This window comes from Mobula birostris, chromosome 18 (genome assembly GCF_030028105.1).
Source record: "Mobula birostris isolate sMobBir1 chromosome 18, sMobBir1.hap1, whole genome shotgun sequence".
Classification (NCBI taxonomy): domain Eukaryota; kingdom Metazoa; phylum Chordata; class Chondrichthyes; order Myliobatiformes; family Myliobatidae; genus Mobula; species Mobula birostris.
In genome coordinates this window covers 9,020,410-9,047,119 of record NC_092387.1, presented here as the reverse complement: position 1 = coordinate 9,047,119, position 26,710 = coordinate 9,020,410, and the positions used below count along the sequence as shown (strand labels likewise).

The 26,710-nt window shown below is 41.3% G+C and overlaps 1 protein-coding gene across 5 annotated transcripts in view; it reads right to left on the bottom strand.

Annotated features, from left to right (window-relative positions):
• The window catches only part of ppip5k1a (diphosphoinositol pentakisphosphate kinase 1a), a 237,048-nt gene that overhangs the window by 38,355 nt on the left and 171,983 nt on the right, over positions 1 to 26,710 (bottom strand). For 2 of the 5 annotated variants that reach the window (XR_011889605.1, XM_072282172.1), the window contains exon 26: positions 15,912 to 16,037. The exons of 1 other annotated variant lie outside the window; for it this stretch is intronic. Coding sequence is in view for 3 of the 4 variants with exons in the window: in XM_072282172.1 (XP_072138273.1) it covers positions 15,912 to 16,037 (126 nt within the window). In the remaining variant the exon portion in view is untranslated. Of the gene's footprint in view, positions 1 to 3,512; positions 3,693 to 8,462; positions 8,526 to 15,911; positions 16,038 to 26,710 lie in introns of all 5 variants that reach the window. 2 more of the 5 variants (XM_072282170.1, XM_072282171.1) reach the window with 2 other exon arrangements.

Genomic DNA, 26,710 nt, shown 5'->3' with positions numbered 1-26,710 from the left:
CATGCAATATTGCCTTTGACTAAGCATCTTGTTATCACAATTTCGCATAGGCCCACTGTAGCAGATCACTTGCCCTCAACAATCAAATTGGAAAGGCATTATTAATTAAGCTGTGTGTTTTTACCAAACCTCACAGGCTGGATGAAAATGAATGGAAGCAAATGAGACAAGGAAACACGAGGAGGAAAAAAAAGATTCAGATACTCAAGCTTGACCAGTGAGGTTTACAAATGGATTGGTAGTGTCTGGGTCAACGGTGCTAAACCATACTTGCTGACCTCATGACTTATTCGAGAGAAACTGCTAATCAATTATACCATCTTACAGCTAGTAAGAATGTGAACCCCAGATCATACTCTGCAGTGTCACTGATAGGGACAAAAGTCATCTTCATTTCACGAAGGGAAATAGAAGAAGTTTTATTTGAACGATTCAGAAAACCAGATATCACAAGTTATTTGCATTGCAAACTTGGTTAAATAGAAACCAAAGATTAAAGAGACAGAGAAACGGAGTGAGGGTCCAAAAAAAAAAAGACCCACAATACCATCCCCCCCCCCATATCCTGTCTGCCCACCCACCTCCCCATGAAACCCAACACCCAACACAGAGGGAAGATGTGCTCTGGGGCTCCATGGCACCAGAGTGGTTAGTGTTATGCTATAACAGCTCAGGGCATCTGAGTTCAGAGTTCAAACCCAGCGTCCTCTATTAGGACTTCCTCCCCTTGGAATATGGGTGCTACAGTTTCCTCCTACAGTCCAAAGATGTACCAATTAGAAAGTTAATTGGTCATTGTAAGTTATCTGTGATTAGGCCTGGGTTATATCAGGGGTTGCTGGTGGTCCACACTGTATCTCTTAAAAAAAAAACAGCAAAGAGAGAGGGATGGATATAGATAGATCATGGTTACAATCCGTAAATCCTTAGCTATGTAATCCATCATGCCTAATAACAAGAATCAGAAAGCACCTAAATATTTTTCAAATTTATCTTGGTTTAAAAGAGATGCTGCAGTAGAAAACTCTTGTGGCATGATGCAAACTCTAATGATTTCTCTTAAGCATGGTATCCAATATAGGTCTTATTTGAGAATCATTTACAAGGAAGGAACTGAAAACAATATAGAGTGAGGAGAGGGGAAGGGGGTCTGGATGCTCCCACCAGAAAGCTCTCTGGTTTAAAAATTCAATAATACATAAACACCCCTGTTCAAGTCTCAAGTAGAATGAGTGCAGAAACCATTTCTTTACCCTCAGGCACATTATTACTACAGATACTCCAAACTTTCAACCACGTTCCATTCACAGGGGTGGAGAAAACATTTCATCTAGAAGATATTGCTTTATTTAAAACTTTCTGATCCTAAAGTATTTATCCATAGGGAGATTTTCTAATCTTGTATGGAAGTACCATCTTTATGCGATTGTCTGGGATGGCCTTCCTTTCTCTGGCTTTAAGAGCACACAGCAATTTCCCTGAGATCAATAAAAACTGTAGCTTATGATAGCCAGAACATTCATCTTTACTTATTAGTAATGCAGACTAAGAGCACTGCTCCATAAGCTAGTATTTATAAAAAAGACTGCTCTAGAATATTTAGAGGACGATTTCCAGTTATCTTAAGGGAAAGTGGGTTATATTTGGATGTAATGTTCATGGTCACTTTAGATAACATCATTTTGTCACAGATTATGAATTTTGGAAATGCAGATAAAGAAGAAAGCAATAACAAGCAAAATGACTAATCATTTTCAAAAGGTTTGGGTCAATAGCTAACAAATATATTTCAAGTAGAACAGAATAAAAGCAATTGCATTCAAGTAGGAATCTCAAAAATTGGTGAATATGATAAATAGAATTATGAAGTAAAAATACAGACTAAGTAAGAAATTCAAAGCTATGCAAATGACTGGTGTTGAAACACTGAAAGATCTAATCAGCTCGAGACATCTCTCCAGTTAATTTTTCCTTCTCATCATCAGATATCATTGGTCCACTATCCTTTGCTATTTGCCCATCTCAGGACAAAAGCCAACTGAAATTATGATGATAACTTGGTTAGAAACGGATGTGGAATGAGGGGCCACACCATTTGCCAAGCTCGATCATGCAGTGACTATCACTGAAGCATCAGAGGACAATGTGGAAGTCCCCATGCCTTTAATATGCGAGCTACATGCAGAGATTTATTTTTAAATGGATGTTAAGTTCTAATGCTTCAATTTCTACAGCTAAAATGTCATGATTGCAAGGTTGGATTACAGCCAGAAGAAAAATAAAATGTGATTTGTTTGGAATTAAATTCAGCAAACTCTCCACTTAATAACCCATGCCTGAAATGGATTTAGTCTAGAATGTTTTTTCTCTGTTTTATTACTTTTGCTCAGTACTATTGATTTCAAGTTAAAAATTGCAGGATCACACAACTTTCTATGACTTTGGTTATTCAACAGCATTTATTGCTTGCTCATTTCCCCCAAGAGCAAGCCATCTTAATTCAGCCACTAACTTGGAGGGAAGTTGTGAAGAAGTACAGAATGCCCTCATATCCCATACATCATCTTGTGCGTTGGCAGAAAGAATTAATTTAGTTGGGCATTTGATAGTTCGGCACAACATGTTTGGCTGAAAGGCCTGTTCCTGTGCAGGACTGTTCCATGTGTTCCCTGCAAGAAAACCTTTGTTGGCAACTAGTCTTTAATTTAAAATATTATCACTTAAAATGTACTGGGGGTTAAAACAAAACAGGCAGGCAGACAGCCAAAAGAAGAAAAGGATTGCTGCTCCTCTTGGCTGATAAATGAACCACAAGGCTTTATCACCAGACAGGACGTAAGTAGCCTACACATACTGCTGTCCAACACAGCCATCATTACTCACTGTCTCCAACAAACAGTGTATTGCTTGTACACTTGTGTACATGTTTGTACACAGCACAGTTAAGGTTAATGGTTAAAAATCAGACTTTCAAATAATTGTGTGAATAATCAGATCTAGTATGAAAACCACCAAAAAATTGCAGATACTGGAAAATGTTCTGGACGTATCTGGTCTCAAAGATAGATTTATGTTTCCAGATTCACAGTAACAGCAGGACAAAAGTTCACCGATGAAATGTTACCTCATTTTCTGCTGGGAATCAGTATCCTGGGATTAATCCCTGGTAATCATCTAAATGCATCCATACAATCATGAAATAAGAAAGGATATTAGCTGATATGCGGTCTGATTTTTAACCTGTCAAAATACACTTAACATTGTGTTAGTATTGGCGGCTTTCTATACACAACCTTAAAATTCAGCAAGCAGCTTTGGTCTTTTGTTGCTGTAAAAATGTTGCAATCTGCAGGTTATTGAGGCAAAAATCATTCCCTCATCCCCTCCCTCCCTCCCTATTTTTCTTAGCAAAGCTCATATGGATGCAGTTCTGCAAGCTGCATCATAGCTGCAATGGCCTCAAACAAGATTCGCCCAAAGCCAACCATGCAGCAGGAAGGTGCAGGTGATACCGTAGAGGGAGTCAATATCATCCTGCCCCGAGATCAGCCATTTCTTGAAGAGCCGGATGTGGTAGGAGCACTGCTGGAGGTGCCGGGCCAAGGCACCATCAAGGGCCAGATTCGAGGCGAAACTCTTGTCTGCTGAAAATCGCCTCAACAATTGTGCCACGCAGCGATTATCCAACACATCTAGGGAGTGGGCACCGGTAGGAAAAGAACAAAATTAAAAAGGCAACTAAAAAGAACACAATTATCATTTATTTGTAGGGGGAAGCATTTGTTAAACTCCATATGTGACAGGTGAAGAGGAAACAAAAACTCTTACTGACCAAAATAACATAGACATGCCTTTGACATTCACATGAACAGGTGGATGAAGCAGTCATTGGAACAGTTCATTAGGAAGTTAGTGCCCAAGGCATTGCTGAACTCCTTCAGCAGTGCACTGGGTATCAGTCAGGTTTCCACACAACTCTTAGAGTCAGACATGGGAGGATCTTCTTTCACTGGCAAGCAACTAAGGCAAGTGGAAATTCTGATTAGAATCTGGTAAGAGAATATGAAGTTAAGAAAGAAAACTCGTGTAGCAACAGTAAAGGTGTTTCCAATGCGACCAAAATGCTCTTAAAAATTCTATTAATATGGGGGTCTTTTATAACCTACGACATTCAAGCTTGAGAAGGCAGACTAGTTTCGATTTAAGGTCTTATCGAACCTCTGACTGTATAGCATGCCACAAATGCTATATTAGAGTTCTATTCAAGACTCTGCTGTAGAATCTGAGAAACCAATGGGAGAGGAGAAAGATCCTTAGGCACTTTAGTGATGAAATGAAAATATGAACTAGCTTTTCATTAGCAAAATATAGGATTCTCACATGATATTCAAACGTAAACATGGCATTTAAATTATTGACACATTGACTAAACCGAAGTCGGATTGGTATTGGCGAACAGGAAAGTCTGGTGAACCCTTGATCACAGGTTACAAGTGCTGACCTGGCACTGACTGTAAACAGTAAATGTGCCTTAATTCAGCAGCTTCAAAACGTGCCACCTTCTTAATGAATGGAGAATGTTTCCAATGTAACGCGACAGTCAATTTTCATTTTCTGGCATCGTACCATTGAAGGGAAGCTTTCCTATTTTTTGAAAACCAATTCCACACACAGATCCTACAGCAGCAAGGCACTAGGCAAGGTGATCTGGATTAGTTAATGTTGCCAGGAGGTGACTCTCCTCTTAAAAAGCAGCTGACTGCAAGTGGGCAAAGGTGGGAAACTAAATACTGGTCAGATTGGAGGAAAATCTCTACTAATGTAGTGAGTAGAGAAATGCTTTATCCAGCTAATTAAAGTTTATTGAAAAGGGGCTTCCGTGAAGCTGTAGGAATAACATGTTCTTGATTGCATACAAATGGAAAACAACATTGGTGCGAGGATCAATAGTCTTCAGATCAGATGAAATCTTTTGCATTGAGAAGCTCACAATATCTTCATCTACAGCAGTGCTCGAAAGTTTGTGAACCCTGTAGAATTTTCTCTATTTCTGCATAAATATGACTTAAATGTGATCAGATCTTCACACAAGTCCCAAAACTAGATAAAGAGAACCCAATTAAATAAATAACACACAAAATTATACTTGTTCATTTATTTATTGAGAAAACGGATCCAATGTTACATTTATTTGTTGGAAAAAGTAAGTGAACTTTTGCTTTCAGGAACTGGTGTGACCCCCTTGTACAGCAATAACCTCAACCAAATGTTTCAAGTAACTGTTGATCAATCCGGCACATCGACTTGGAGGAATTTTAAGGCCATTCCTCCTTATAAAACTGCGTCAACTCTGGGATGTTGGTGGGCATCCTTGCATGAGCTGCTCGCTTCAGTTCCTTCCACAACATTTCTATAGGATTAAGGTCAGGACTTTGCCTCTGCCATTACAAAACATGATTTTTTTTCTTTTTAAACTATTCCATTGTTCACTTACTCAATCTTTTGGATCATTGTCTTGTCGCATTATCCAATTTCTATTAAGCTTCAGGTGACAGACTGCTACCCTGACATTCTCCTGTAAAATGTCTTGATACAACTTTGAATTCATTGTTCTCTCAACGATTGTCCTGGCCCTGAGGCAGCAAAGCAGCCACAAACCATAATACTCCTTCCACCTTGCTTCATAGCTGGGATAGGTATTGGTGTTGGTGTGCAGTGCAGTGCCCTTTTTCCTCTAAACATAGCAATGTGCATTTCTGCCAAAAAGTTCAACTTTTATTTCATCTGTCCACAGAACACTGTCCCAGAAGCATTGTAGAACATCCAGATGGTCTTTTGCAAACTTGAGACGTGCAGCAGTGTTTTGTTTTTGGAGAGGAGGGGTTTCCTCCATGGTGTCCTTCCATGTACACCATTCTTGTTCTGTGTTTTTCTTATACTAGACACATGAACAGAGACTTTAGCAATTTCTAGAGATTTCTGCAGGTCTTTTACTATTACCCTTGGGTTCTTTTTCACCTCTTTCAACATTGCACATTATGCTCTTGGTGTGATCTTTGCAGGAGGCCCTCTCATAGGGAGTGTAGCAACAGAACTGAGCTTCCTCCATTTGTAGACAATTCCTCTTACTATTGACTGATGAACATTCAGGTCTTTAGAAATGCTTTTCTAGCCTTTTCCAGCTTCATGCATCGCTACAATTCTTCTTCTAAGGTCCTCTGAAATTTGTTTTGATCAAGGCATGGTGCATATAAACAGAGTTTTCTTGAGAAGAACAGACTCTGTCAGTAACCTGACTTTATGTGTCTTTTTTTATATAGGGCAGGGCATCTCTACAACCCACACCTCCAATCTCATCTCATTGATTGGAGCTCCCAACTCCAAATAGCTTTTGTAGAAGGCATAGCTCCAGAGGTTCACATACTTTTCCCAAAAAAATACATGTAATATTGCATCTATTTTCTCAATAAATAAATGAACAAGTATAATGTTTTTGCATTATTTATTTAATTGGGTTTTCTTTATCTTGTTTCAGGACTTGCGTGAAGATGTGATCACATTTTAGGTCATATTTATGCAGAAACAAAAAATTCTATTAACTTTCTAGTACCACTGTATTTGTTTCCTATTCTAAATGTCATCTCAAATGCTTCCTCATTTTAGGTGAGATAACTGCAGCTAAATATCCAGTAATCACTCAAGAATTGCAAGTAAATATCTGGGAATCAGATAACTGTATCTACCAACATTATCATTCCTTTTCATTATATAAAAAACTTACTCATACCTCTGAAAGATTCAGATATACTTCAAACAATGGAAACTATGTGAATAAGCATACACAGCTTCTTTCTGAAAATAGGACAGGGATTCTCAAAATAAAGCTAAATTTGATTCTTTGTGGAGCAACAAGTAACAAGCAATCTCAAAGTCAATGCACTATGGTGGACTACTCTCTCTCTCTCTCTCTCTCTCTCTCTCTATCGCTCTCTGTTCTGGGAGGGACGGAATGCAACAATCTTTCTGAAGGTCCTTTGTAAGGACGACATTGCTTAGCATGGCCTTTATAACCACAGCCAATTACCACCTTCTGAAGGGAAGGAAGAACTTGTGATAAGTAACGGAGAAAAATTAATGCTCGACACTGGCACTCACAAATGGAACAGTTACAAAAACAATTGTTAGTGCGAGAGTGACAGCATTTTGATTCACCGGTTGAATAGCATCTGTTTATTCCGATTTACTTTTTTTTGCTGTATGCACTTTTACAAAAATGAAGAACTCTGCAGCTAGAAAACCTCAGATTGTGAAGTGGTACTTGGTGACTAATGAGAAGACAAACAATAATGGACTTGACCTTGAATTTGGTGAGAGGTTTACATATTGATCACATTGATAAAAATACATGATGTTTTAATAAATATTCTGGTTAATGTCCTTCACTTACGGAGACTTGGCTGTGAGCAGGAAACAATATTTACTACCTGTTGTAAATGGATGAAAGAGCAAATAACCTGAGTTATAGTTCAGTGCATTACTGAGTTTCATTTTTTCACTTGAAGTGCTTGTTAGTTTGCTGCAAAACTGATTTACATTTTTCAAGTTACCTTCTTTCTGAATGCACTGCACCACATGGAATGAATCACCCTCCTGATTCTAACGCCTTGAGAGAATCACAAAACTTATGGCACAGGACAGCATTCAGCTTACTTGCAGCCATGAACATAGTGAGCAGTTAACCCTGGCACCAAATGCCTAGTCATGTATTTTCTGTTCTATACAACTGGCACCATGATGTGAGGTAGGGGACCACTGTTCTCCCCCACTGCCTCACTTCCTCTCCCCTCCACCCGCACCTTCTTTAGTTGATTGCATTTTGGCTGAGATGAGCTCATTCGGAATCATCTGGTCTGTGTGGTTTGGCCATTTGGATTGTGGTGCAAAAGTTCCAAGACTCGAGCACAGCAAGCTAGAGTACAGCCTTCTCCTAGCAAGTACACCAGCCTGTCTGGTGACCTTGCCCACCAAATGACCCACTTGATAGAAAAGCGGTGCATCCCAAAACCTGCAAGAAAATACTCAAGTTCTCCGATGGTTAACTGGACAGTGGAGTAAAATCAAAAGGTGCAAATAGTCACCAGTGAAAAGTGAAATGGAATGATTGACAGACATCCAAACTGATGGAGATTTATCGGATGGAAAAGTCACCAACACAGAAGTTAAAAAAGTGTGGAACTCTTCTTGGAAAGAAAGATCACTGAATCATATCAAAAGATTTTAGTGTGATAGTGCTGATATAGTGAAAAAAAAATATAAAAAAGGAGAAAGGGGAAATTGAGAAAGATTGTAGTGGACATTAAGATTTCTTTTTTAAAAAAGCACAAGTGCATTTAAGAAACATGCAAAAACAAAAAGTCAAAAAGTTAAGACTGTAAAGGATAATTGAAAAGAAGCAAACATACCATTAGTCGGATGCTTTGCAAACGAGACAGAAAATCTTTTAACGGCTGGCATAGATAACATTTCTGAGGAAACAAAAAGGACTGAAGTTAAAACTAACACTTCAGTTTTAATACAGAACTTCCTACATAACATGAGAGGGTGATAACCGATCGAAAGAAAATGCAACACCAATCCTTCTTATCCCCCATACCCAGGAATCCTGCTACAACACTCTCCCTTTGTTGCGCTATCAGGAGAGATGAGTAGGATGCGAATGCAGGCCGCAACTCTCTGGTGATCAGTAATCAGGGATAACATGCTTTGGGGGGAGGGATCAGTAATGAATTTCTCATTGACCATCCAATGAACCACATGCAACATCCCAAACTGGGGTAAAATTCAAAACGAACTCAGCTTTGAAAGGAGAAGATTAGATATCTTAAAACAGCCAGAATCAACAAAGAGTCAGTGTTCTTTGTGGTGTTGACAGGCCCATCGATTATGTTGGAAATCAACAGATTTATCATATCTTTGGTAACTGTTCACAATTCTATATTCAGCCAGAAAGTACCCTTGTATTGACAAAAGTGGATCACCTCTGGGCAACAGCCCTGCACCAGGCAGTTTTATATCTGTCTTCAAGGAAACAGAAATGAAATTAAACATGCTCATCTGTCCTAATGCTGATCAGCAACTAAACATTCATCTCATGGGAGAAGAGAAAGCTAAAGTATGCGTTTTGAGTTATGTGCCAAACTATCACTCAAAGGGTAATAGGAGGCATATACTCCTACCTCACTCATCTGCATTGTTGCCTTGGAGTGGCAACATCACAATGGTAAATTTGATGTTACAATAACTTTATGCACATCTGGGAGATGAGACAGTGGACAGGAAACCAGGTGGGATTTTCAATCCTGGCACAGACAGGACTCAGTGACTTTTCTCCCACTCCATCTGAGAACATCATTCCATTCTTCACAGTTTACAAAGGACTCCAATACACTTCTGAACCAACTTATTAGTTATCACTCACATCTACCAGGGAATGAAATAAAGCAAAAATGAGTAAGAGAATAAAAACAATAAATTTGATCTCATACTTTTTTTTGTTCACAATTAATTCAGTTATGCTTCCAAGATAATAGAATCAGTAAGATGATGCAGAAACAAACGAGAACTCAAAAGAAGTCATGGCAATCAGATTGTTGATGAATTAAGCTGAGTTGTGTCATTTTGTCCTTTTGCTGAGCACCTATTTCAAGGTTATCTTTGTCCAAGGGACAACATTAGGTGGAAAGGTAGACACCTCAAGAGAAAGGAGAAGTACAATAGAGGTGACTCATCATTGTGCTCCATAACCCCTGGGTCCATGCCCAAGACAGACAAACACACAGATATAACAAAAAAAGCTTCCTGTATGAATACTAATCAGTGATCAGGAGTGAGAAGAAGCCAATCCTTTCCAAGCTGTTAAAACGAAGTTTATTGCCTGAAATCCTGAAGATATGACTGGCCAACTTTACGTAGACAAAGGATTAAGTGCAACTCAATGAACTAATCATCTACCCTGACCTACTGTGTACATCTTTTACATCAATCAGTCTCAAAATCTCTGTACCAGACAGAGCCTGGTAGAGATTGGATTAATGGTACAAAATCTTTCAAACATTTGCAAATTGAAGCCCAATTTTTCAATATGTCCCCTCAGAATGGAAAATCCAGTCAAAGTTCTGGTCAGTGAATCAATCCACATTAGTATTATTTGCTTTCTTGCTTCTGACGACAAATTGAAGTCAACTTGGATTAATTCTCAGGTCTCTGAATACAACAGAACCACCTGCCAAAGTGATAAAGCTCTCCAAAAATCAACTACTAAATGCATCCAAAAACAAATCCTAAAAAGAAAATTAAAAAGGAACCATTCTTTTAGAGTTTTATGGAAGCTAGCAAAAAAGGATGCAGCTGCATAGACTGCAATATTACAAACTTAGAAGTCAAACTATTACATTTTAAAATATGGATTTACAATATAATTAGTTACCATGCAATTGTCGAGGGGGCTAGGATGGTAGAGACAGACAAGCCCCCAAGGTATGGTTTCAAGAAGTCCACAGCTGTGGGAAAGGGTAGAGCTGGTTCTGGAATTTGCCAGGTGAACACCTACCTAAAACCAGTTATTTACAGTGGAATTTCTGCTGATGACCAGAACCATTTTCTTTGTTAACTACTTCAAATAAAACTGTCATAATGCTGACAAAACTGGACACGGACAATCTGAATAGTTTGCACTCCTTGCAGAGCACATGGAAGAGACTCAAGATAAGGATGAAAGCAAAATAAATACCATGACAGAATGAAAGATCAAACTCTTCTCCAGGCACAAAAGCAGCAATGACAATTTAATTATCAAGAGAAAAATATGGAGTAAGAGGCAGCAGATTTCTTGCCAATGGTAACAACACATCGTTGGTCTGCTTTTAGTCTGTTCTACTACATGTGTTAATTTACAGCGGCTCAGACAGCTTCAGCCTGAGTGTACCATTACATCAATAAATTAATGGTTCTTATAAACTAAGCTAAAGCATCAATAGCAAGATTACTGAAACTTAATGGTTTTTAATATATTCTTATAATTGAGGGCACAATTGAAAGATAGAGTCACTGAGTTGGACAGCCAGGAGCAGGCTCTTTGGCCCATCGTGTCCATGCCAACCTTTTGCCCATCTCCACTTGCCCCATTTACCTACATTAGGTCCTTCTCCTTCAACACCTTGCCTATTCAAGTGCCCATTTAAATGTCTTTCAAACAGTGATTGTATATGATTCTATCATCACCTTTGATAGCACATCCGAGAAATCACCTACTCTGTACAAATTTTTTTCCCCACAAATTGCTTCTAAAACTCTTTCTCACCTTAAACTTATATCCCCTTGTTTTTGATACATCAATCACTGAAAAAGATTCTGATCAACCACCTTAAGAATGGTTTGTATAAATGCTTCTAATCAGGTCACCTCAGACACCCACTCTCCAGGGAAAACAAACTCAGCCTATCTACCACATAACTAAAGACCTCCAGTCTTTCTTGAATTCTTGCAACCTCAGTTGTGAAGATACCTCATCGTGCCATTAAGTAGGGAGATTCAGGACTGAGGCCAGGCAATGAAGGAATGCCAAAATATTTCCAGGAGCAACAAATCAAAATTTGGATAGAAAACTGCAGGTGGTGGACATCTTCTCAGGAGTCTGTCTCTTTTCTTGTTTAACACAAGTTATCTCTTGAAACAATGTTGTTAAATTGCTGGCGTATACCTTCTAGAAAGTACACACAAAAACTATCACATGAGTAGAATAGGATGATTGATCAAATTGGCTGCTGTTTATTGAACAATATCAAAGTTCAATTGTTGGTGCTGTATTGATCCAGCCTGGTACAGTATTCTAACTGCAGACATGATGATGGTTTTTGTGATGTAGACATTGCCAGCACATGTTGTCCATCACCAAGTGTCCTTGAAATTGAGGTAGTGAGATGCCCTCTTGAAGGATTGCAGTTTTCCTGGTTAAGATAAGTCTGCTTGGTGGTGGAAAGACGAGCACAAAAGAGATTAAGTGCTACGAAGCTGATTTATGTAAATGGAACAGGAGTTGTTTCTTTTCTGCATCTAGATTGTTGTTGTTGAGTGCCGGCAAGTCATCATCAGCAACCCTATGGATGGTGCAGTTGTCCATAGGGTTTTTGTGGCAAGGTACAGAAGTAGATTGCCAGGCCTTTCTACTGCGCAGATACTGCTGCTGTCCAGGCTGGGACCAAGCCTCGAAGTCCAGTGCTGATGCCTTTATACCACCAGCCAGCCCTAGATATAACAACATCTAGGTACATCTAACTAAATTAATGCAAGCCATTAGAACCATGACAGGTACTTTATCAAATGTTTCCACACTGCATTTAACAAAAGACTCAAATCGGCAGAGTGCCTATCACTACCAGGAAAAATACAAGGCAGGACTACACTGCAGAGAGACCAACCTATAGATTAATAAGTAACTAAAGCTGCCCACGCTTGTGATGACTATGCCTATCCCAATCACCTCATCCCTTATGGATCTCAGGACTTACTCAATTTTGTAACACCTAGAACATAAGAAAGACGAGCAAAATTAAGCCATTTGGCCCATTAAGTCAGCTTCATCATTCAATCCTGGATAATTTATTTTTCCATTCTCCTACGTTCCCCCTGTAACTTTCAATGTTCTCTGTTCAGATCTACTCAATTAAAAAAAAATAAGCAGGTATCAGAAAACCAAGTAAAATACCTCTTTTACCATCCAAACACAAGTTGAATAGTTCAACTATTCCCAAGCAGAAAGTAAAAATCTAGCAATATAACTAAATTGTCAACTCCTAATCACACTTCACAGGTACCAGTGGCAAGAATAGACTGACATTAATATCTGCAATGTATGACGGGGTCCTGAATTACCCCTATGAACTGTGCTTTTGAAGAGAGAGAAAGAGAGAGAGAGAGAAAGAGAGAGAGAGAAAGAGAGAGAAAGAGAGAGAGACAGAGAAAGAGAGAGAGAGAGAGAGAAAGAGAGAGAGAGAGAAAGAGAGAGAGAGAGAAAGAGAGAGAGAGAGAGAGAGAGAGAGAGAGAGAGACACAGACAGAGACAGACAGACAGACAGACTGACTTTTGGACTGTCGCTTTAAGGCACGAGAATAATTTTTGGATTTCTGCTGAGTTAGAGAGAGAGAGAGCACCGAGCAGCTCATAAGTCATTATGGTGACCGAGGGCCACGTTATTTGTTGGACAATCAATGTTATCGTTTTTCTGCAGTATGTTTATACTTTCTCCAAGGACATTTGCCTGCTTGTACATTTCTTACAAAGACAAAGGAAGGAAGAGTTATTTGAGAGACAGTTGGTACTCAGTACCGTGAGATAAATAGGAGGTCAGATGATAGACCTCAGGCACATGTTTTTGGATACTGAATGAGGTTTGTTGTGCCCACAGAAAAAGTGGGTTTTTGGAGGATCGATCAGTGGCTCTTGCAGTGAGAAAAGGGATTGACCGGTGGGGAGTTGCCCATGTGTCCGCCCTTTCCTGGGTTGATGGCTCCACCACAGAAAAACAGTCCCCTTTGTTGTGGTCACAGTCGGTGACTTTTAAAGGATTTTGGAGGACAACAGGTAGATCGATGGTGTCAGCTCACCTGAAGACTCAAATCTCTCCCTCTCTCTCTTTCTCCGTCACTACTCAACTCAAAACCACAAACTGAACTGAACTTTACTCATTGTCGTAAGACTATCTATTTACCCCTAGACTCGAAGAAGCTTGATTTTTCCTATATATTCCACACTTACTGATATACTTACTTATATATAATCATTGCTAACCTGTTTGATTTATCTACATTTAAATTACTGTATTGCGTAGTTACTAATAAATAATATTAGTTAATAGCAATACTGGACTCCAAAGTGTTTTCCATCTCTGCTGGTTCTTTAACCCATCACGAGGTAGGTGACAAATGTTATTAATGTTTTCATAGAGAATCATATTTCTTTCAATGGAAGAGGAGTACAGATGTCACTGTGTCCTGCCCCACTATTAACATAGTGATTGCCTGATTGCTTTCATCCCTGTGTGAAACTCATTGCCTCTGACAAATTAATCAAATTGGATTGTAACTATTGACATGAAACGGATTTCTCATTTGGTAGTTAATAGACCCTATCTTATCAAACTCAAGTAAGTAGTCAGTAATTTTCTCTTTGGAGCAAAGGATTATTAGAGATGGCTTGGTAGAGGTGCATAAAATTATAAGAGGCAGAAAGTGGACAGCCAGCACCTTTCTCCCAAAGCAGCAATGGCTAGTACCAGAGAACATCCTTTTAAGTGAGCAGAGGAAAGTTCAGAACAGATGTCAGCGGTAGCATTTTTCAAAAAAAACACAGAGAGTGGTAAATGCTTGGAATGCACTGCCAGAGGTGGTGGATGAGGCTGATACATTAGGTATATTTAAAAGACATTCAGATAGGCATGTGGATGAAAGAAAAATTGACAGTATGGGCTACGTAGGGAGGGAAAGGGCCTGTACTGTTCATTGTTCTAATCCAAATACACCCCTCATCTGACAATTTACCAACTACATCATTCTGAGAGTTCCAATTCTAGATTTCCTCTTTTTGGGGTGTAGAGCCATGAGCAATTGGACAGTCATCAACTTAGGTGCAGATAGCAAGGACAAGTTGGAAAAATATTCACACAGCAACCACTGGGTAGCAATCAGCAGGAGAAGGGCATCCGACGGTATTCCCAACACTCCAGCTGAGGCTACCTAGCTTGAAGAGCATTCCACTCACCTTGTGTCTCTATCCACCCAGCAAGCTGCCTTTTCCAAAAGCTCCCCTCTGGAAAGTGCTATAGGGCTATTAAAATAAAAACTTCACACCTTCTTAAAAGTTACTTCCCCCAGGCAGTTAATCTGATCAGTCATTCTAGTTAGCCCCCTCACCTTCTCCATCTACTGCACTGTAAACACTTTAAACCATTTTTTATAAATCTATCTACAGTGCAAGTACATTAGTATGTATTTATGCACATTTTATTCTATATTGGTACTTCAACCTCTAACTTTATTTTATATACTTTAAAACTGTTGAATGTTGTTGCTTTATGTTGCATGTTGCACCAAAACAGCACAGCAAATTTCTAATACATGTAAAGGCATATGACTTGTGTCTCTCTATTACAGCAAAGCACAGCCAACAAATGCTAGTTCTTAGAGTTAACTACCTATTTAGTTCCAGCTTCATCACACCATCAAAATGTTTCCAATCGACAGATAAATGAACATGTTGACAATAAATATTACATGAATAACATTTAAGTTCTCTTTCTTAATAGTATATCGCTTAAGTGGCTGCAGATAATTTACTGGAACTTTTAACACCTTAATTCTAAAGGCATTTTCCCCATCCAGTAGCAGGTGTGGAAGGATACTGTCTGGGAGGCACTTTGTCTGATATCTCTGTAGGATAGTTTGTTCTGGTTTTGTTAAATCCCTCTATCTGCCACTTTATTGGAGAGGTTACCAAATTCACTGTAACTGAGCCAATGCTTCACAAAAATAGCACAAAAGATGGATGTACTTTGTGTCCCACAATACTACACGACTCAATAACAATTAACTTGGAAGTATCTCCATTGAAGTGGTAGACCAAAAGACTTGACAGAACCAGGACAAACTATTGCAATTGTGTTCAGATATTAACACAACACAAACATGCACTACAATCATTCAGGAGTTAGTTGTTTTGAATGAAAGTAATGATTTTTGAAAAAAACCCACAATAATAACATTCTTACTGAATGGTTCAATTGAAATAAGAGCACTAAGGCAGCAGCAGTCTGACCTCTCCAGAAGCAGCAAATTGAAAACAATTCTTATCAACCTACCATCCTTCAGAGAAAAGTAACTGGAGCCACTTTTTCTGCGGTGCGAGCGGGCGTAGTCTTGGAGATTAGGGGCACTAGAGGAGCCACCAAGTACTGTAGTACTGAATAAACCAGCACACTGGGAACCTGCACGAGATGGTTAGGTGTTAGGTCAAAGGAAACGGTTTAGTAACAATCCCACATGCTACATGCATTTGTAAGTTGCACTAAACAGGATAAGTCGGAGATAATTCTCACAATGACATTTAGAAACATTTCAGAACTTCAACCAGACAAGTTAGGGATCACATTAAAACTGAAATGAAAATAATTTCATTATATTTAGGAATCTGAAAGTAAAAATATCCAACTGTAACTCTTACTGGTATCCTATGGATGCCTTGTAGAGTAAAATATATTCTCTAAATAGAGTTCAAATATGGAAGCACAGTTATAAATCATGCTCAGAATCAGGTTTATCATTTCTGTCTTGTATGATGTGAAAGCCATTGTTTTGCTGTAGCAGTACAGTGCAAAGACAGAAAATTGCTATAAATCACAAAATAAATTACATGCAAAAATTCACGGACTGTTCAGAAATCTGACGGCAGTAAGTTTTCAGGCTCCACATTGATGGCAGTATGAAGAAGAGGCATATCTCGGATGGTGAGGCTCTTTAATGATGGATGCTGCCTTCTTGAAGTGCTTCCTCTTTAAGGTGTCCTTTTTGGTGGGGAAGGCTGTGCGTGTGATGGAGCTGGTTGAACCTACAACTCTTTGCAGCCACTTGAAATGACAAGCATTTCAAGTCATTTGGCAGATCCTTGGACTAGGCAGAACTAGGGGGAAAGCCATTCAGCTCTTTGAGCTGGTTCCATTGTTCTATCAGATCAGTGCAGACTTGTAACTTCACATGAGCAAACAACCTTCCTCCCCCCCCTCCACCACCATACAATCACCATCAATCTCACCGAAGCTCAGCAGGGTTCAGGTGTTTTAGTGGTAAGGAGGCATCATGTAATTATTCAGCCATTAGGACATCACAACAGGTGTCTGTCCCCAGACAAACATTTTCAGCAAGAAGTGGGAAACCTGGTGAATATCTTCTTTGTCAAATGTAGCATAACTAAGATGACCCTAAGAGAACCAAGGAAAACCCTAACCTTGACATATTAACCCTGATTCTCTTTCCATTACATACCTTGCCCCGAACATTTCCAAAAAAAAAAAATCATAAATTACAAAAGTGGGTCATAAAACGTGACAAACAGGTGGTTGAAATTGGCTCCATTATTCAATACGGCCAGGACGGATTGAATCTAATCAACCCTTTCATCCCAAGGATCGTCTCTGCACTCCTCCTTTCCTTCAATTTGGAGACCAAATCTACATGCAGTGTGTCACCAACACCCCTATAGAGCTGCAACAAAACTGCCCTATCTTTACACTCTGTAGCTTTGCATTAGAGGCTAACATTCCACAAATACTAGCTGTAATTGCATGTTTTGTATTATACCCCCAAATCCTTCTTTATAGTGACATATTGTAGTCTCACTTCACTTAAGTAAAAATTGCTTTTCAATCTTCCTTCCAAAGTGGATAATTGCACATTTTTCCATATTATAGTCCATCCATCAACCTCCTCCTGCTCACTTAACCCATTTATAACTGATCAAGCTCTTCATGCCCTCCCCACAAGTTGCTGAGTCACCTATTTTCTGTCATCAGAAAATTTCAGTTCCTTCTTCATTGTCATTACTATAGCTTGCAACAGAACATCAGTCTTGTAGCACCTAACTAGTTACTGATTGCTAATCCAAAAATGATCCATTTTTCTCAATTGTTTCCTCTTATTGAGTCATTCCTCTATCCATGACAATGTTTTACCCCAATCACACATGGTATTTGCTCATCTTGGTCAGTTTTCATGTCACCTTTTGAAATCTCTATACTGTTCAGTATGTCCTCAAAGGATTCCTGCAAATTTGTCATACACAATACCCCTTTCATAAAACCATGTCAACTTTCCTTTGTTTTCTTATGATTTTCTAAATTCCCTGCCATTACCTGCAAAATGGATTCCAGTTCCCCAATCTCAGATGTTAGGCCACTTGGCCTATTATTTTTTTGTCCCCCTCCTTTCTTAAAGCATGATGTAACAGTTGTGGCTTTGCAAGAGGTTATAGCTTTGTGTTTTATTAAAATAAACAGCATTAAATTCTTGAGATATACTTATGGATCATTTGAATTAACAAACTTGACTGAGAAGCTCATCCAATGCTTCTAAGAGGGATACAGGTGTCCGCCGCTTTTCGAATGTTCGCTTTATGAAACCTCACTGTTACAAAGGACCTACATTAGTACCCTGTTTTCGCTTTCAGAAGGTGTTTTCACTGTTACGAAGAAAGGCAGCGCGTGAAAAAATCAGCGCGCGATAAAAGGCAGTGCGCACCCCGAGCAGCCGCTCTCCCCCGGATTCTCGTCGGCATTGCTTAAACACGTTGCATTGAGCAGCCGTTAGCAAGATGAGTTCTAAAGTGTCAGAAAAGCCTGAAAGAGCTCGTAAGGGTGTTACACTTAGCATAAAACTAGACATAATTAAGCATTTTGATCATGGTGAACGAAGCAAGGACAAAGTGAGTTTGGCTTGTGGAAGCTGACAAAGATGATGTTGAAGAGGTTTTGGCATCCCATGACCAAGAACTGATAGATGAAGAGCTGATGCAATTGGAAGAGGAAAGGATAACCATTGACACCGAATGCAGTAGCAAAAGTGAAGTCGTCCAGGAACTGAACGTGAAGCAACTGCGTGAGATTTTCGCTGCAATGATAAAGTACGACCTTAATTTTGAAAGGGTACGTAGGTTTAGGGGATATTTGCAAGATGGTTTGAGTCCTTACTAAGAACTGTGTGATATAAAAATGTTCAAGGCTCAGCAGTCAAGCAAGCCTTCCACATCAGCCACAGCAGACAACAAACCTCAACCTTTGACATCGAGATGGGCAGTCATAGGAGAAGATGAGCTGCCTGCCCTAATCGACGATGAGATGACACCCCCATGTCCCACCGCCCCAACCCCCGGGCCCCAGACAGATACTGTACCGATACGCAGAGAATGCAGCAGTAGTTGGGAGGCACACAGCACATCTTTAACAAAAAAGCCAAAATAAACATGCTAATTAATTAGGTGCCGCCTAGCACGTAATTGTCAGCCCAGATCAGTGCCGATGCAATCGGCAATCGCCTCTGATCTGCGCGGACTTTTACGTGCCGGGCAGCACCAAATTAATTAGCATGTTTATTTCAGCTTTTTTCTTAAAGATGTGCTGTGTGCCTCCCGGCTACCCCTGCGTGCTTCGCGACAATGTATCAGTCGGCGGCCTGGAGGGTGGGGGCCACTGCACCACCCAGCCTGCCACGACTCAGTCTAACACACCATCATCAGTGTGCTCGATGTCTTCCCAATTCCCGTAAGTGATACTACACTGTACATACTTTATTTCTACTTTATATAGGCTGTGTATTTTTACGCGTTATTTGGTAGATTTGGCAGCTTCATAGTTTAAAGGTTACTGGAGAGCGCATTTATGCCAACAGCGCTTGCGTGAGATTTTCTGCCGAAAGCGCTTGCGTGAGATTTTCGCTACAGAGATCTGTGCAGGAATTTGTTGTAGCGAAGTATTTCTACTTTATATGGGCTGTGTATTTATCACATCATTTCTGCTTTTACTATATGTTACTGTTATTTTAGGTTTTATGTGTTACTTGGCATGATTTGGTAGGTTATTTTTGGGTCTGCGAATGCTCACAAAATTTTCCCATATCAATAAATGGTAATTGGTTCTTCACTTTACGACTTTTCGGCTTACGAACCATTTCATAGGAACGCTCTACCTTCGGATGGCAGGGGAAACCTGTATATCGAAATCTACATAAAACAGAAGTGTAGTTGGTCAGTCACTAATTGGATGCAATGCAAGCCTCAGCTACAATATCGGATTCAAATTTATTCATCACAAGTACATTGAAACACACAATTAAACCTATTGTGTGTGTTAAAACCTTAGGATGTGCTGGGGGTAGCCCGCATGTGCCACCACACATTCCAGTGCTAATACAGCATGCCCACAATGTTCAGCAGAACGACACAAGCAGCAACAACAACAGAACAAACCCCTTTACCCTCCCTCCCACCCACTCACATACAGTCAGTCCTCCAACCACAGGACAGACCGCCTCTAGATCTCCAGCAGAGTCACAGACATTGGACCGACTGTAGACTCACAGATCCTAGGCTTTGTTCAGCAGGTCTCGACTTCCAGATCTTCAACTGATCTCCAGGTTTAGATTTTTGGTATCCATCCCAGGATTAGCTGATGACAGGACCCAGAGCTCCAGGCCTCAAACTCTGGGCTTGTTGACTACGGGGTCACTGGCCCTTGTGCCTCCTACCCACACAGGCCTATAATCCCAGGACCTGCTGCCATGGGGGATTTGCAGAGCTGGGGCCTACCACTAGCCCTTGCCCTCACTAGTCTTCATCCAAAGTACATGCCAGCCTAAACTGTCCACGGATAATCTTCCTTGCACATCCACGTTGCTGGCCTTTGAATGAAGAGTGGAGGACTGGACATTGGCCTGACCTCCAACTCCCCCAATTTCCTGTTTCTAAACCTTAACCTGACTGTTAAACCTCTCCTCTGTCCCCAAAACCATCCTTATGAACCAAAAGATAACCAAGTCTAAACAACAACCTTGACAGAGACAACAGCTCAGCTCCATCTTGACCAGAAGCTTCTGGTCAATATCTAAAGATTCTCAACTTCTAAAGCACAAGTTATTTTCACTTAACTTTCTGCTACTGCATAACCATGCAGAACCCTGCCATGGACGGTCCCAAGTCCAGCTGCAGGAGGAGGGTTGTGCATGGGTCTAACAACCCCCATCCCATAAAAACCCAGAGCTACAGAAACACCAAACACCTCAACCCTGGGAGAAGGCTCTTTGATGGGCTACACCTTACAAGATCTAATGGCCCAGGACAGGACTCTGGCAAGCTGCTGTAGGCAGCCTATAAAACTGTAAGACATTGAAGCAGGATTAGGCCATTCAGCTCCACTAATCCATCATGGCTAATCCCAGATCCCACTCAACCCCATTCACCTACCTTCTAGCTGTATCCTTTGGTGCCCTGACCGATCAGGAAGCTATCAACCTCTGCCTTGAATATACCCACAGACTTTGCACCCACCGCAATCTGTGGCAGAGCATTCCACAGATTCATTATTCTATATGGCTAAAAAAATTCTTCCTTACCTTTGTTCTAAAAGGTTGTCCCTCAATTTTGAGGCTGTGCTCTTTAGTTCTGGATACCCCCACCATAAGAAACATCCTCTCCACATCAACCCATCTAGCCCTTTCAACATTTGGTAGGTTTCAATGAGATCCCTCTGCATTCTTCTAAATTCCAGTGAGTACAGGCCCAAAGCTGCCAAACGCTCCTCATACGTTAACCCTTCATTCCTGGAATCATCCTCATAAAGCTCCTTTGGACTCTCTCCAATGTAACACATTCTTATTGAGATATGGGGACCAAAACAGTTGACTATACCCCAAGTCCAGCCTGATTAATGTCTTATAAAGCCTCAACATTATCTCTTTGCTTTTATATTCTATTCCCCTTGAAATAAATGCCAACATTGCATTTGCCTTCTTTACCACAGACTCAACCGCAGAAAAAAAAGCTCCAGTCCTGCCAGAGTATTTCGGCCCGAAACATCGAATGTACTTTTTTTTTCCATAGATGCTGCCTGGCCTGCTCAGTTCCTCCAAGCATTTTGTGTGTGTTGATCGGATTTCCAGCATCTGCAGATTTTCTCTTGTCTGTAAATTAACCTTCTGGGAGTCTTGCACAAGGACTCCTATGTCCCTCTGCACCTCTGATGTTTGAACCTTCTCCCCATTCAGATAATAGTCTGCACTATTGTTCCTTTTACCAAAATTCATTGTCATACATTTCCCAACACTGTATTCTATCTGCCACTTTCTTGCCCATTCTTCCAATCTGTCTAAGTCCTGCTGCAATCGCATCGCTTCCTCAGCACTACCTACCCCTCCAGCTATCTTTGTATCATTCCACGAGCTTTGCCCCAAAGCCATGAATTCCATCATCCAAATTATTGACAAACAATGTGAAAAGCAGCAGTCCCAATACTGATCCGAGGAACACCGCTGGTCACTGGCAGCCAAATAGAAAAAACCCCTTTTATTCCCAGTCGCTGTCTTCTGCTCGTCAGCCTTTCTGCTATCCATGCTCCAGTTGGAGTGATGGACACAAGAAGAATAACCACACAGCCTCTAGAATAGCTCACAAGCCACCCAAAGATCCCACAGTGAATTTTAACAAGCTAAATTTGATGAGTCTGCTAAAGCTTACCAGTCTGGTTCACAGTTGAAAAATGTCACTCGGGTGAAGTAGCAGAGTAAACAATAAACTGTTGAAAAATAGTCCAGTGAAAAGAATGAAAATTGTAAGGGAAACAGGCAAAACATATAAATTACAATTCTATTCATTCACCAAGGGAAATGAGAAAATTGGAGTAGCTTGGCAGTGTAGCAGTTCGCATAACACTTTATTACAATGCCAGCAACCTGGGTTCTATTCTGCCACTGGAAGGCGTTTGTACACTCATTTGATGACGGCATAGCTTTCCTCCGAGTGCTCTGGTTTCTTCCCACATTCATGAGTTAGCAGGTTAATTAGTCATATGGGTGTAAATGGCAGCACCCATAGGCTGCCCAGTTACATCCATGTTGGGCTGGAGGGGCCTGTTACTGTGATGTATTACAAAATAAAATAATTATTGTGGTTTATGCCCTCTCCTGAAAAATCCACAAAGGATATAACAGATAGCTATGCAATGCCAAAATGAAAACTGATTCTGCTTTGAATCACTGTCGCCTTTCATTTTGTTAATAGCACATCGCAGAAAATCCCTTAAACCAGAGCTTAAATTTTAAAACAAAGTTCAAAAGTGTAACTTACAAATTCATCATTTCAAATATCAGCACATTTTTGCTATTTCTTTTACCAGGATGAATTGCTTCTCTGCTGGACAATGCTCAATAAACAGTGAGTAATCATTCAAAAATCAGAGTACACTTTTTAAAAAAAATATTTGCACCTTTCCAAATGTCTGAGAGTCCGTGACCAAGGGCTGAATGAAGGTGGCTTGTCCTGGGTTTGGAGGTCTGTCAGTGGGTGGGTGGGAAGATGGAAAACAGGATTGTTTTGCTGTTGCTGTCTTGTTCCACTGTTCTTGTTGCTTGTGTTGTCCTACTGAACATGTGCATGTTATGTTAGCGCCGGAATATATGGCAACATTTGCGAGCTGCCCAGCACATCCTTGAGCATGTTGGTTGCTAACACAAATAACATATTTTACTGTATGTTTCAAAGTACATGTGATAAATAAATAAATGTGACTGTATTGATATAGAAGTATGCAGGAACTAGTGGGTGTGTTCAGGGCTAATCTATTAAATTACCAGATGCACACTCACTGAGAGTGACCAAGGACGAAACTGCCCTTCAGTACAGCAAGAACATTACAAGCTGACAAAACCTGCCCATCAATATATTGAAGATAAGCAACTGTATGACCATAAACAGTCTCACTTCCTCAGTTGGTTAAAAGGGAGACAGATCCTAAGGCCAAACACTTGTTTGAGCTTGGGCTCATCAACAGACAGATTCGGATTTAATTATCACATTTACAGCACTGTGCAAATCTCTGTCACTTATATATAGCTAGGGTACCTGAGACTTTTGCACAATAATTTTCTGTATTACACGGTACTGTTGCCACAAAAAAAAACAAATTTCATGACAAATGTGTTTGATGATAAACCTGATTCTGATATGGATCTCTATTGTAGACTGAGAGTGGGAAGGGGGCAGTGAGAGAGGAATCATATTTGGGAAAAGGGGAAGGGAGAGAGGAGGGAATGGAAAACACCAGAGAGACATTCTGTAAACCAATTGTTTGGAATCAAATGACCTTGCCTGGTGTCTCAGCGCTGGGTGTGTCTGCACCCGTGCCACCCTGGCACTCCTTCCCTACCACCTGTCCCACATCCCTCCCATGGCACTCTTCCTCTACCACCTGTCCCACATCCCTTCCATGGCACTCCTCCTCTACCACCTGTCCCACATCCCTCCCATGGCACTCTTCCTCTACCACCTGTCCCACATCCCTTCCATGGCACTCCTCCTCTACCACCTGTCCCACATCTCTCTCGTAGCACTCCTTCCCTACCACCTGTCCCACATCCCTCCCGTGGCACTCCTCCTCTACCACCTGTCCCACGTCCCTCCCGTGGCACTCCTCCTCTACCACCTGTCCCACATCCCTCCCGTGGCACTCCTTCCCTACCACCTGTCCCACATCCCTCCCGTGGCACTCCTTCCCTACCACCTGTCCCACATCCCTCCCGTGGCACTCCTCCTCTACCACCTGTCCCACATCCCTCCCGTGGCACTCCTCCTCTACCACCTGTCCCACATCCCTCCCGTGGCACTCCTCCTCTACCACCTGTCCCACATCCCTCCCGTGGCACTCCTCCTCTACCACCTGTCCCACATCCCTCCCGTGGCACTCCTCCTCTACCACCTGTCCCACATCCCTCCCGTGGCACTCCTCCTCTACCACCTGTCCCACATCCCTCCCGTGGCACTCCTTCCCTACCACCTGTCCCACATCCCTCCCGTGGCACTCCTCCTCTACCACCTGTCCCACATCCCTCCCGTGGCACTCCTCCTCTACCACCTGTCCCACATCCCTCCCGTGGCACTCCTCCTCTACCACCTGTCCCACATCCCTCCCGTGGCACTCCTCCTCTACCACCTGTCCCACATCCCTCCTGCGGCACTCTGCCTGCATCATTCCCAACATCCTTTGCTCCTGCCAGATTTACAAACCCACTCTCCACTCCATGTTGACAAATACAGTACTGTGCAAATGTCTGAGGTACCTTAGCTAGATATGTGATACTGCACTTCAAAACATATGGTGAAATGCTTCATTTGCATTCACAACTGACAGACCCAAAGATGTGCTGGGGTAGCCCGCAAGTGCTGCCATGCAATCCAATACCAACATAACATGCCAATCACAACACAGAACTCAACAAAACAGAATAGAACAAGTGACAAAACAACAGGAAACCAAACCCGTTCCTCTTACCCACCCAAGCACACGTGCGCACACACACACTCACTCCTTCAAGCCCAAGATAGGCTATTTTTGGTCTCCAGCATCCAGTGGACTTGGACTCACAGACATTGGGCTTCGACTTCCCCAGTGGACCTACAGAGATTAGCAGACTCGTACTCCGGACATGGAGCCTCAACTTCTGATCAACCTTCGGGTTCTGATCCCAGGTTTTGCTGATGAGTACCCAACAGCCAGGCCCCTAATTCCAGATTTGCTGATGATGGGACCCCAAACACAGGCACTGAACTCTACCATCACAAGAAACTAGAGATACTCAACCAGCCTGAGTACCCCACACTGTGAAAGGCAGCCAGTTGCTTTGCTCTCAGTCACTGAATGTAGTGAGACTTGCTAGAAAGCAGACAAGTATGCATACCAAGTGGAATCGCTGAGAATGGGTTTAGCTACTGTGCAATGTTACAAATGGCTAATTGAGACTAGTGATCTGGACTTGCATACAGAGAGCAAACAATGACATCTGCAAAGAATGAACTTGCTCTTATAGCTCGCCTTTTTACAGAGCACTGGACACGCCAACCCAGTGAGCTGCTGCTGAAGTGTGCCCAATTGTTTTTGTAACTTGGAACCACAGGATCTACAGCCAAGTCACTTGGAGTGCTCAGTGGTACACTGGCAGAGCCTTTACCAACTGAGCTTTTGTTGGCATGTGATTCTTTGACCATTGAATACTGTTCTATGAATAGAACCAAAAGGGCCCGAGCCTCTTCCCACTGCAAATGATGTATTTATCCAGAAATCCTTGAGAACAAAGAGCCTAAAGAGCACTCCACAATACTTCTCTTCTATCTTGTAATTCACTCTGTATAGGTTAAATTCCCTGAAGGATGCAGTGGCAGTGCCAAACCTTAAACAAGGCTTTGCATTCCAATTCGGCAGCTGCATGACAAGCAAGAGGTTTGGCAGCGATCTGTATTTTATTTTCACAAGGTTTGGTTGTAACTGCAGGAAAGAAAACTACCTCTCCTTGGAAAATAAAATTCACAGATAACAAATCTGAACCCTCATACAGCTTCCTCTCTGTGGAGAAAGTCAGGTAAATGGGAAGAGCAGATGCACGTTTAAGATAGCTCCATCTATCTATATAGGTAGACTGAGGTTGAATCTCAGCTTGGGTAAGCAATGAATGTTCCGATTGGCTGCAGTAAAGTTAGGTAGGTCAGCTACACTGTTCACTCTAACAACTGATAAGAAGGGGAGTAAGGGGGGAGCAGAATCCAGGGAACAAGTCTGGCCAGATTGCAGTGTTGGGGATAGTGGAGGAACTCAGTAGGTCAGGCAAGATCTATGGAGGAAACAGTCAACATTTCAGGCCTTGATCTTTCACCAGTACTGGAAAGGAAGGGGGCAGAAGCTAGAATAAGGTGGGGGGGGGGGAAGGGGAAGGAGTAGAAGCTGCCAGGCGATGGGTGAGACCAATTGGGTGGCTGGGAATGAGGAATACATGGAAGTAGGTGAAGCAGCAAGGTGCGGATTATGGCCAACAGATGCCACAGAGCTCCTGATTACCTCTTCCAAAGTCATTT